At 34.6% G+C, this 12,385-nt stretch overlaps 3 protein-coding genes across 4 annotated transcripts; all 3 read right to left on the bottom strand.

The window, feature by feature from the left end:
* Window positions 1–151: 151 nt before the first annotated feature.
* LOC132300122 (uncharacterized) lies at window positions 152–1,559 on the bottom strand. The gene is made up of 3 exons (XM_059797082.1): window positions 998–1,559; window positions 392–846; window positions 152–290 (listed from the first exon to the last, which is right to left on the bottom strand). Exons 1-2 carry the CDS (start codon window positions 1,557–1,559, stop codon window positions 398–400), a joined length of 1,011 nt encoding a protein of 336 aa, XP_059653065.1. The 3' UTR covers window positions 152–290; window positions 392–397.
* Window positions 1,560–1,611: 52 nt separating this feature from the next.
* LOC132300121 (protein NLP6-like) lies at window positions 1,612–3,786 on the bottom strand. Of its 2 annotated transcripts, none has more exons than XM_059797081.1 (4): window positions 3,065–3,786; window positions 2,364–2,746; window positions 2,171–2,215; window positions 1,612–2,079 (listed from the first exon to the last, which is right to left on the bottom strand). In XM_059797081.1, exons 1-4 carry the CDS (start codon window positions 3,309–3,311, stop codon window positions 1,612–1,614), a joined length of 1,143 nt encoding a protein of 380 aa, XP_059653064.1. In that variant the 5' UTR covers window positions 3,312–3,786. The 2 variants fall into 2 exon arrangements, with proteins under 2 accessions (XP_059653064.1, XP_059653063.1); XM_059797080.1 differs by having other exon boundaries at window positions 2,364–2,899; window positions 3,065–3,785.
* Window positions 3,787–4,861: 1,075 nt separating this feature from the next.
* On the bottom strand, window positions 4,862–7,614 carry LOC132300118 (uncharacterized). The gene is made up of 4 exons (XM_059797076.1): window positions 6,855–7,614; window positions 6,463–6,568; window positions 5,830–6,351; window positions 4,862–5,337 (listed from the first exon to the last, which is right to left on the bottom strand). The coding sequence occupies exons 1-3, from the start codon at window positions 7,365–7,367 to the stop codon at window positions 5,831–5,833; spliced, it is 1,140 nt and encodes a 379-aa protein (XP_059653059.1). The 5' UTR covers window positions 7,368–7,614; the 3' UTR covers window positions 4,862–5,337; window position 5,830.
* Between the last annotated feature and the right edge of the window lie 4,771 nt (window positions 7,615–12,385).

Below are 12,385 nucleotides of genomic sequence, written 5' to 3'. Positions count from 1 at the left end.
TTCCCTAGAATCGAACACATTGGCATATACTTAAGAAGTCTATCAAGATTAATGGTAGCAACTAATTAGCTCATCTGCGAACTTTACAAATATTTGCTAAGTGTTTACTTACATAAAACATATTGTTTCCTGCAAAACTCAAAGTTGCTTCTTTCACTTTGAACATATTACATTTCAGCAAGGTATTCTCTTTGAAATACAAATGTATTTTTTTTAGATTGGACAAGTAGAAGACTCGGCAATCCTAGAGAACAGAGTGGGAGCTACGAAATAGAAACTGCTGATATTTCCTGCAGAAAAGATAAAAATTACATAAATACATATATTGTCTTTAGAAACTAGGACCATGGATGGATAATAAATTGATACCAACACATAGTTAGAAACTTGCCTGTAGTCAGGTTGAAGGTGGTATTTGCGTAATTGGCTCAATGACCAATCTGATTGTGCCCATTGAATCGGAAGCACTCATACATTCCCGCCAGTCCTCGTCGCAGGCTATCAAGATCTGATCCTCGCCATCATTATATTTGATCTTGTAACTTCTAGCATTTAACTTCAACCTCTTGGACACTTCCACTTTCAACTCCTCCATTTTTGATGAAAAAGGTAGTTTAAATTTTATCATATCAGCTCCAAATGTTGCCTTTATAGTTATTGCCCTTACTTCTTGTGTTATTACGAGTGGAGTCATGTGAGCAACAGTAGCGACGAGTTTCTCAGCAGGCAACTGAGAACATGGAGGGTCTCGTCTAGAGGGAGAACCTTTAACCTTATTTCTCTTGCCTCGTTTCCAGCTGTGGATTCCATTCTTTCGGCATATACGCTTGAACGTAGATCTGCTCACTGCAAAAATAAGAACTCAATAATAAAAAAAAACTCATATAGTTTGTAAGTGCAAAAGAATAATCTATTAATTCTAAAAGAAGAAACTCAAAAATTGAAAATAGTAAAAGAAAGATTAGAAGCGACAATTTCAGTTACTGTGTAAGCTTACCATCAAAAATCTGTGCAACATCTTCAAGTTTCTTTCCAAAATGCTTTTTGAGTTCCTCATAAGTAATTGAATTAAGTGCCTCGTCCGAACAAGAAACAGGAATGCCATTTGGCTCTGCATTAACATTCATTCCATTGTTTGTATCACGAAGTTCGATTATTAGTTGCTGATTTGGTGGATGTGGCTGCGTTGTCTCTTGCCCATTATGCAAGACTTCAAGCTCGGGTGGAGATATAGTACTTTGGCATTGAAAAGTAGCAAGTTCCTGATTCATGCGACCCTCATTTGAACAAGAAACAGGAATGTAATTTTGCTCATCATTAACAAGATTCCATTCATTGTTGATATCTTCAACTTCAACTAGCATCTGTTGATTTGATGAATGTGGCTGCATCATCTCTTGTGCATTATGTAAGACCCCAGGCCTAGATGGAGATAAAGTACTTTGGCATTGAAAAGAAGCAGGCTCCTTATTCATGCGAGGTTTAATAACTTCAATCAGTAATTCCTTCCCGAGTTCTTCTCCAGAAGCAAGCTTAAAGCTTGGGAACTGTTGCTTCATTGTTCCTAATATTGGCCACAAGAAGGTACTTGGGTCTTCACCATATATGTTTTTAGGATTCAGAAAAAAACTCTAGTACGTAATGAAAATTTTTGGCACGAGTATTTTGCAAGTAAATCGCGAAACAACCTCTTAAGCCAAAAGCGCGTGCAAGGGGCAAGGAGGGGTATTCAGTTATGCTGAATTGAGTTAGATCTCTACATAAACATAGTTTATGCGACTGATATGCACTCCGAACAACTTCCTGCCTGTTTTGAAAATCACTCCAGTGATAGAAGAATACCTTCATATTATGATCTAGAAGATTAAATGTTAGGAAATCACAGTGAAAGGCTGGCCCCATACAGCTTACATCAAACGTATCACAGCTATTATCCAAATTGCCATCAAAGGCCAAGCCATTGAAATGCCTGCACCGAATCCATGTCTTAGCCAAAGGTAAGTCGTGAGTTTTGCACACCACTTCCAACCCTTCTTCGATTTCAGCCCATATATTTGGATGATCATCTTTATATAAAATCTGGTATAGACATTTGTGGATGAGAGAAGAGAGTAGTGAAAACATATAAAAGTACCAAATCTCACATTTGGATATTACAGCTCTAACTTACCTTACAAATCAATGCATCACACCAAGAAGTTTTCAGACCGGCAGACTGCAAGAGGAGAAGGTGATTAATTTTGGTAAGGTTTAAATTAATGAAAAGGTAAAATCATATTTATCATCTCCAATCGTATCCGATCACCTCAGTCCTCATTAAATTAATTAGAAGAATGTAAGTACAAATTAGGGGTTCAACAAACCTTGAGCGCATGTTTCATAAACAAATAACTCGCCGTGTGTAAAAAGGAATCGGTAGTTGTAGCAAACTCAAGTACTCCAACGCATTCCTGGAAAGAGGTTTGAAACACCGGAAAAGAACAACAACTCAAAATATGGCAAGCTAGAGCGAAATCACGCTGTGGGTACTCTTTGGTAGAGTAATGTCCCACATCTTGTATCAACTCGGGCCATTTTTGGCGGAACACACGGCCAGCGATTCCAAGGCCTTCTACTCCTTCCCCATCCCCATCCACATTAAATTTGTATTGCAAACACTGCTTCCTATACTCAAGAAGTCCTTCATCAAGATGATAAGAAAGAGCAAAAGGTTGGTCTGAAGTAACAAGCTGGACACACCCTGTTTCTGTTGTCATGGGTGCCCAAAACTGTATTAGAAGTACTTCAACCATAAGAAAACTGTCATTGAAGTGTAGAAGGGCAGATTTGATGATGTCTGTAATGATGGGTTGATTTGTGGTGGGGGTGTGAGTTGCCGAATCGGTAATACTACTACCACCTACACGTTCAATCCAGCAACATTAACATTATTTATTATTAATATTATTAATATATATAATATACACATGGTGGTTCTCCACTAAGATAAAGATTGAATTTCCTGTTAATAATAGAAAAAGGTGAGAAATTAAGGGTGACAAAAACACAGAGAAAAGCAGCTTACTGCGAAGAGACAGAGTCGGCTCACTCCAAAATGACCACAGATGGTATTTCGACTTCGGGCGCCGGAAAGACACTCTACTCGGCAAATCTTTCATGAAATTCTTGATCTTGCGTTCATCATCAGCATGAAGATCGGATGTTTGATCTTCATCATCACCATCATCATGAAGATCGGATGTTTGATCTAATTCATAATCATCAAAATCGTCAAAATTAGGATTGATGGGAGGCTCTGGCACATCTTCCATTGAAAAAAGATTATTATTCTCAACTCAGACGAAGGAAAGGGTTCACAAATGATGTAGAAACGCGTAAAGAAAAGTCAATAAAGGTTGGAACCGTGTTTTTTATTTGCCCAACCATGGAAAGAGACCAGCGAAAATTACCACCACCTACCTTTTAAAGACAATCGAGTCCCATGAAAAAAAGAATTAAAAATTAAAATACATTTTGCATCACCAAACCATTCCAAAACAAAAAGAAAGTTCCTTCATCAAATTTGAAACCTGTTTATGGAATTGTTGAGCTGAAAGCCTCCTACCGATCAAGCCAGAAGAGTGCAAATCGACTGGGATCTTCCTTCGGCGTTCATTCGTCCGCCACCGGAGCCACCAGATTGAACCCACGATGGGTACATAGTCCCATCTTCTCTCACCGGATTCTGGTTGTGGCTGCTCAACTGTGTAATGATCCCTGCGATTAGGACATGTTTGAGGATGACAGCTGCTCAACAGTGCAATTTTTAATTAAGTACGATTAGGGCATGTTTGAGGTTGGAAGCTCTGCCTTTGGGTATGGGCTGGATTGGAGCTCATGGGTTGACCTTGGGCTTTTTTGGGGCTTCGGCCCATCTGTAAATTCAACAATCATATATACAAATACTTTAATTTCCCCCCCCCCCCCCCCCAAAAAAAAAAAAAAAAAAAAAAAAAACTCCTACCTACCAGTGGTGAACAACATGATTTTCAAGAAAAATACATCAGTGTACACCTTCCGATTTTAAAATCTTTATCTATTTTGGTTAACTACTTTGGTCTAGACCTAAAATTTAGGAATTCTAGGGTTTATTTCATTTAAACATAATTTTGTGATTTTTGACAATTTTATGTGATCTAAGTTTGTAAATTTTAAAACATCTTTAAATATTTTTTCTTAAGAGAGTTGGACCTAAACTTTTGTGAATTTTAGGGTTGGTGCATTTTTAAAGTATATTTTTTGACTTTTAACCAAATTTTATTTGAAGAACTTAAAATCCATTCAGTTAAGAAAACTTCATAAATTACTTTTAGGCACATTCGAGTAACCTAAATCTAAAATTTGTGATTTTTTTCTTTTGAGGACTTGCATTTTTAAACCTCTGGCCTATTAAATATTTAACAAAATCGAAGTTTGTGGCTCAATTTGGGCTGCATAACTATTAAGAAGTTGTTTGTTTTTGGAAAAAATAAAGATTGTTTTTGTTATGAGGCTCAACATGAGTCATTGGCCCAATGATTGATTTTTTTTTATCTCTGCATATACACTTAAATGTAAGCTATGTGGTTCCGACTGTCACGCAACTAAATGTGTTAGTTTTGTTCATTTTTTTGTTATTGCATGGCAACTTGTAATTGACCGAAATTACATCATCTCAGACCATTTAATAATTTTGCAAATGCCACTCTATCTAATCAATCTCGTAAGCTTCAAGGGCTCTTAAGCTCTTTCTTACAGTAGTGCCGCGTGAACTGAATAAGAACCTTGTCCATTATTACATGATTCGGGATCTTGTGATTCTGACCCATTTTAGATTGACATGTAAATAAAAAAATAAAAATTAACACTTTAATTAGCATATTAATATATAATTGGATGAAATACATAGTCTCAAACTATATAACAATTTCTCTGTGATGTCGTGGCTCATGGGTTATAGGACTAGTGGGTCCCTTGGGCAGCTAGGGTGACGATGACCAGCCCAGAAAACATGGTGTTTCTAATTGGAGGGTTACCAATCTGGTTCGGGCCCACATGATGTGGCCCATTGCACCTTCACTTTGGCCGCTCATATAGGTTAGTAACGTTAATATCAAATGACTAGCCCACTGCTCACGGAGACAATTCATCTTATACATTGCTGTGGCTGGTGACACATTGCATACCCTGATGGTTCCACGTGGCAAAATCTGATCCACCCAACGTACTTGTAGCCCACTGCTCACGGAGACAATTCATCTTATCCATTGCTGTGGCTGGTGACACATTGCATACCCTGATGGTTCCACGTGGCAAAATCTGATCCAACCACAATCGTAAAACCAAAATTGTTGTCAACACGTTAGCGTTTTGTCTTTAGTTGATGAAATTAATGATTTCTATACAGTACCGTACTTGGTATTTTTCAGTAAAAGTGACATGAAGCTGATAAATTAATATTGTAGAGAAATTATGAAGAGAGAGAATTGCTAACATACTGTTCTATTAATGGATCCTAAATATCAGGAAAATGTTGTATGGTCCTGGGAGTATTGGTATTGATTAATTAATCACTAATTGACACATAAATAAAAAAAATTAAATAAAGTTGACAATACGTTTATTTACGTGTTAGTTAATAATTGTCCGAGACCAATAATTACGTACGTAACCATGCAACATTTTTTCCTAAATATCAATGAGGGACCTAAACAGATCTCCATTTTCTAAATTCATAACAATTTGGAGAAGAAAACAGTAGAAATAAAGTCATTGGATGAATTAATTATTTCTTCAAATATATCTATATACCTCAAAGTGACTTGATTGTTTCTACTACAATATTATCTAAGATAGCGTCTCCAATCTCTATCCCAATATGCCTTGTTAGCATATGAAAATCACTCCATTCCTCTTCTGTGTTGGAGTAATCCCAACTTATCAATTGGTTTACATTTGTTTCATCACCAGATTGATTTCCCCATTCATAGATTTGGTCACACACTATTTTTCCAAGTTCCTCAGGCCCCAACACACCTTTGAGCCTCTTCTGCCTCCTTGCTCTCCTTCCATGGGTGTCTATGGCTTCCTTCACGCAGTCGAACACGAGCCTTTTAGTTTGCATCAACACCCTTTTGGCGTTCAAGAATTGTGAAGAACTGGACTCAATGCCATGCAATTCTGCTGCGCCGACGCAATTGTGCTTCTCAGTCAGAGATTGTGCAAGTAATTGGCACATAGTTGCTGAGAAAATGGTGTCTTCCTTGACTCTAGGCAAATTGAAACTGCAAGTCAATGTTGTTTCTTCTTTTCTTGGTACAAGGAAGTGTTGCACTGATTCATTGACAAATAATGATTGTTACATAATAAATTATATTATGAAAGATCAGAATATTAATAATGGTTTTATTTGATTCATAAGATAAAGAAACTGAATCTTCTTACCAACTGGAGAACCTTCTTCTGATTGTAGTTCTTCTAGTACTGATGCCGGGCTGAGCTGATTGTTTTCTTCTATGCATCCCCATTGTTGTTTTGAATTTGAAGCAGCCTGTTAAACATGGTCATAATTGAATCTTCTACAAAAATGCTGTAATATAAAACTAATATTTCGTTTTAGGCACTGCCAGAGAAGACAAAGCTCAAACAATACAAAGTCGTTATGAAAACAGTTTTCAAAAACTCTGAAAATAGAAAACAATTTTAAAACTGAATGCTAAAATTAGGCTTTTCCTTTGACTCGATTTTCAAAAAAACGCTTTTTAGGTAATTGTCAAACAAATGAAAATTTGAACTGTTTTATGAAAACTGAACTAAACAAAGGAAAGTCTTTCTACCTCTAATTTTAGCAGGTTGTGGAGCTTCAAGGCTTGAAAGGTTCTTTGATAAGACGAGCTATGATTTTGTTCAGGAGTACAACGCGCTTTGATGTTTCCCTTTGAACAGGAACTAGACGGAGTTCGGCTACCGGATGAGGACAGGCGATTCTTTGCAATTTCCTCTTGCTTTCTAGGAGTCTTGGAATCTTTTTCTTCTCCATTTTTCCGAGCTTTATGTTTTAATCTCAAGAGTTTCCCGCAACTCTTGTAGGAAGCGAGTGCGTCGAGCACCAATTCTAGAGTTTTTGAACCGTATGGAAGTCCTTTTCTGATCATGGTATAAGTACTGGAAGATTCAGTCAAGTTCTTAACTGAATTGTAGAGGTTGGAACCATTTCTGGTTTCTAATTTCGAGCTCTTCTTCGTGTACCTTCTTTGTGAGAGGTAAACATCTAGCTTAAAAGGCTCTTGTTGATCTTCGAGATGTTCAGCAAGCCGTTTTATGGACACTGGTTTAGAAGTAGCAGCCATCGAAGTCTGCAAAATTGAAGTGTTTTGGAGGATAAGGTATGGTGCTAGATTAACCAGTTAGGAGAGGAGAAGATTGATAAGTTGATGTATAGAGTATATAATAAGATAAGGTGACGATGTATACAGCAGTAAATGGAATAGAAACAGCAAGTCTGTCAGATTGAGATGGAAGAAAAGGCCGATAGATTCTTCAATTTATAAGGGAGAGAGGAGTAGGGGGGATAGCATCCGGGCTACACTCACACTGTGCAAATATATATATATTTTTGGGTTAAAGACACTGTGCAAATATTGTTCGCTTAGTGCCATACAAAACTATAATAAAAGTTCTACAATATTCGGGGTCTCTTAATCGTTGGATGATCTATTAGGTGGGTCTCATCACCACATCTAACGGCTGGGAGACCGAGGGTATGGTACCACGGCTAATCTAAATTTTTTCAAACTTCACACTATGGAGGTAATGTTTTCATTGAGTAATGATTTTTTATGGTAGCGCTTTGAACGACCCACCTCACACAAGCTCAAATGCATGTGCGGTGGGTCATCCGATGTTGTACTGCATTGCTGAGCTGTTATACTCATCCCCTTCTGCTTCAAGTTGGGAACTTTTATGATACTGCATCAGACGGCTCACCACATACAAATGTGACCAATCACATTTATCACATTTGTGTGATGGGTCAACTCATGCTGTACTGTACGAGGATTAAAATTTGTCCATTCCACAATACATAAATATTCACAGTTTTTAAATCGCTTTTATACCGATAGAATACATTTTTTATAAGTGCCAACAACTTCTCTCAGACAATGTGCGAAGGGGGGATTAGATATCACTCTTCAGGCAATCCCATAATTGATTGGGGACAGAATCCAAAGATTGTTTGGTGGGTAGAAATTTTAAAATTGGCACACTTGCATCCAGCCAATGTTGTAATTGATTGTGGATTAAACCAGAATTCAAAAAAAGACAGACTTCATAGAAGCTTTTGGAACTGTTCTCTCTCAATCTCATATCATATTTAATACGGAGTATATTACAAGTATGCAAACTCGAATATATGGTCCCCCAAAATTTTGTCGTGTAGGATCAGAATCAATTTGAATGTTTTGCATTTAGATTGATGGTTGATTGGTTGCAGTGTAATAAATTGCACCATTCCTGTGTCTGTTTCTATGCTTAGTTTGTATTTTGTATGCATCTATCATCCGTGTGTGTGTGTGTGTATTTTCGGAATATATGATCTCAAATCACTCCACCTTTATTGTCCCTCTTTATAGGACATGTGTATTAAATTATAGTCTGATACATCCCTAGCATTTAGGCATGTGGGTGGGTCCTAATTTTAGCATACCTTGTTTAATTCGGTGCAGTAGGTTTGGGACATTGAGGGTGTCCTCTAATGAAAGATAATATAGATGTGGTACATTAATAAATATTAAAACTTAAATGCACTGCACAATCTACTTTTTGTTTTAAGGGTGCCCTAATATGAAGGACGCGAGTTTAAAATGTTATATAGTGTATTTGTCTCGACAGCTATGCTTAATCTTCTTCAGTACGTTAAAAAAAAAAAAAAAAAAATGCCTTATCTTGGAAGTACATTTTCGCAATGTTTGCTAGCAGTATAAATTTTAAAATAATTTTCTTTCAATTTCCAGAGTTGAATTCAGTTCAATCATGAACCACCTGTTAGTTATTCAATAAAGTTGTGATACAGTTCGAGAATCGGATGTATTTGACTTTAAATATATTTATACAAGTTGAAATGACATTGTGACAATAGTTGACATTATTCTTTACTCATATAAAAAAAAATCGATATGTTTTATTTAGTGATGCTAACAAAGGTGACTGACCTAGCATAATGTGTGTTGACACCCACTACTACAATAACTGAATGGTCAGAGTTAGATCAATCTAGATAACCTTTTTAATAAATCTATTTGATTTGTGGCTTAGTATTAACCATTTGGAGCTTCTGCTTCCCTCTTTTGTTTAACTGATCGATCATAATATTTTCAATTTTGTGAACACGATTAATTGTCTTTTCTCTCCTATTCCTTTCCTTGGGGAAAAAGATGTGACTATTCCAAAAGATTTTTGTTTTCCATCATTTTCAGCATCTGTTTTGGAATATTGTAGGCCATGATGGTATGGAATTACGTCTGCATTTATACTATCAATTTCGCAATCACATTGCACTAAAAAACTATATGTCTATTTAAAATAAAACTTTATAGTAATTATAATACCCCTAATTTAAAAAGGATAATCTCGGTATTATTTTAATAGTTTTAATTGCATTTAATTTTTTAGTTGTTTTTTTGGCTAATTGTTTACTTGTTTAATTGATTTAATTATTTGTTTAAATTGAATTGTATGTGATGATGTGTATTTATTTAGGAATTTAATTGTTTTATTTTTATTTTTATTGGATATGGATAGTAGTAATTGACCAATCAATTGGGCTCCATGGACTACTTGGATAAGGGGTTTAGTGGGTACGGATGATTATCCATGTATATGTATATTTAATAAATAAATAAATATATATATATATATATATATATATATATATGTAAGGAAAGTCCCTTTATTAATAATCTGATATATATTTATATATTATATATAAAAAGGGTTACACATAGATTATACGTAACATATATTTAGGTTACCTTTTTAGTATTTAAATTTTATTTTATTTTATTTTAGTTTGTCTTGAAATGGAAAAAGGATTAGGGTTATTTTAGTTACCTATAAATATATAACTATAGAGTTGTGAAATAGGTTAGAAAATATATCACGTACTATATTTTAGAGAGAGAAATAAAGAAAAGGAATAAGGAGGCTAGGGGTTTTTATCAAATCCCTAAAGGCAAGTTTTAATTCTTCTCTTCTCCTTTGATTCATACCTTATGCATGCTAGATTAATTCTAGGTTATTTAAATAAATTAATTGAATCTAATTATATGAATTTATGTGGAAATTTCAGTTCATCTGTTTTAATAATGGGTTTGTATTAAATTTCATATTTTAATAAATTAGATTTGCATGAGTTGTATTATATTATGTGTTCTAATCATGAGTTGTAATATCTTATGGGTTGTTAGCCTGAAACAGTTTTATATTTTTGTGAAATCATAATTGTATTTTTCTTCATGTGCGTGGAACGAGGAATGACTTGTAGGATTAACATGAACCAAATTAGCATGAACCCATTTATGTCCATGTACGAAATCTGGGAGTGTTTTATTCAATGCTTGGATTTAAACATGAATCCATTATTGTGAGGGAAATCAGAAGATTGTATGTATATGTATAGGCACGCCGAACGAGACAATTTTGTTTCCACGAATCAATTTTAGGAATAAGGTGTGTGATGAATTCAAAACTAACTTTTCAGTGTAAAAGGTGCATGCCGAACGAGGCTTTAAGAATGCATTATATAGTTAAATTTGTAATTTAAATTTAGTTTCTTCCTAAGGCATACACAGTTGGTAGAAATAATCTTGTGTACATAAAAAAAAAAATAAAAAATAAAAAATAAAAAAAAAAACAATAGTAATAATAATTAGTTATGCATTAAATATTTTTTAAATATTATTTTGATTAATGCTAGGATGTTAAATTGATAATTGTTATTTTTGATTGATGAATCTAAATTTAAATATTTATTTAATTTAAATAGATTCATTAAGAGTTGGAATGCATGATTTAAGTTTACATGCTAAGTATGGAATTTAATTAATTTTTTTTAAAAAAATAATAATTAATTAAATATTGTTGGATTACATTATTTTAATCAATTGTTTAGATTTAAATTAATTTAATCAGAACATGGGGATGTACAATTTAATTGAGATGTACGTTAATTTCTTGCGATGTAAATTAAATGCGTACTACTTAGAATTGATATTTTTGCTCAAGTAAATGCAAAGGATGTGTATATGATTTATATCATATTTATTTGGATTGTTAGATGTAAATAATATTTATATTGTCCCTGGATTGGAAACTTTTATTTGATTATGGTATAGATTAATGCACCATTATGGGATGGGGGGCATATTAGGGACGGATTAACTTACGAGTTAAGTCCTACCTATTTTTAATAAGGGAACGGATTAACCACAGTGTTAAGTCCTACTTATTCGTGTCAGGTCAACGGAATAGTTGAATGACATTTTATTAAAATAATAATTGGATAGTTTATTTTTGATGGTTGGATTAGGACGGATTTTTACATATATAATTATACACCATGATATGAGCTTGAGTCTCAGGATTAGTGGTTAGGGTGCGTATATTGCCAGGGATGTGTAGCTAGATATAGCGTAGTTGTGTACCCTAGTAGGTCTAGGTACTCATGCCCACTATATGTGCGTTTTGCATATTGCCTACTATTCAGGTTGAGATAACTCTATAATCTAGTGAGGTTCCTTTAGTGTGTATATATCTACATATGGACTATTTAGTTATTGTTGAATTAATTAGGATGTGTACGTGTATTGGGTCTCTGTTTGGGATGTAGTAGATTAGAACTTGTTTGTGGGTCTGACCCACCATTATTTTTCAGGTGTTCGTCAGTTCCAGTCTTAGAGATTGTTTGTGCCGAGCAGAGACAGTCATTCACTCTTCCGACTCTACGTAGGACTCGTCTTCATTAGTTACTTATTATTTTTATTTCGGTTCAGTTATTTCAGTTAGGATATTATTAGGGGTCCACAGGATGGATTCCCGAGTTGTAGTTTAATTAATTACTAGTATCCGAAGATTGGAGGATTTTATTATTGAATTTTTAATTATTATTTATTTGAGGATTTTAAAATAGGGATTTATTATTTAGTTTCCTTCAGCTTATTATTTATTTATTCTTTATTATTCTTTTCGTATTCAAATACTTGTTTAAATATTAATTGTTTGATATCCCTTGTATTCTGTGCTTGAACTTGATCACCCGTGGCTCTAGAATTGAGGGGTATCACAGTTGGTATCAGAGCCAGGTTCAAGT

Source organism: Cornus florida, unplaced genomic scaffold, assembly GCF_030987335.1.
Source record: "Cornus florida cultivar Cherokee Brave unplaced genomic scaffold, ASM3098733v1 CherokeeBrave_3.0.0_Hap2_Chr03, whole genome shotgun sequence".
Lineage (NCBI taxonomy): Eukaryota > Viridiplantae > Streptophyta > Magnoliopsida > Cornales > Cornaceae > Cornus > Cornus florida.
Note: the sequence above shows the minus strand (reverse complement) of the source record. Positions and strands in the feature narration are given on the sequence as shown.

Coding starts and splice junctions, on each gene's coding strand:
- LOC132300122 (XM_059797082.1), bottom strand. CDS start 1,559: ATGAAGCAACAGTTCCCAAGCTTTAAGCTTGCTTCTGGAGAAGAACTC. Junction 847..997: donor TGTTGCACAGATTTTTGATG/GTAAGCTTACAC, acceptor TTATTTTTGCAG/TGAGCAGATCTACGTTCAAG.
- LOC132300121 (XM_059797080.1), bottom strand. CDS start 3,311: ATGGAAGATGTGCCAGAGCCTCCCATCAATCCTAATTTTGACGATTTT. Junction 2,216..2,363: donor TTATGAAACATGCGCTCAAG/GTTTGTTGAACC, acceptor CTCCTCTTGCAG/TCTGCCGGTCTGAAAACTTC. Junction 2,080..2,170: donor GTGATGCATTGATTTGTAAG/GTAAGTTAGAGC, acceptor TGTCTATACCAG/ATTTTATATAAAGATGATCA.
- LOC132300118 (XM_059797076.1), bottom strand. CDS start 7,367: ATGGCTGCTACTTCTAAACCAGTGTCCATAAAACGGCTTGCTGAACAT. Junction 6,569..6,854: donor ACAACCTGCTAAAATTAGAG/GTAGAAAGACTT, acceptor CATGTTTAACAG/GCTGCTTCAAATTCAAAACA. Junction 6,352..6,462: donor AGAAGAAGGTTCTCCAGTTG/GTAAGAAGATTC, acceptor TCAATGAATCAG/TGCAACACTTCCTTGTACCA.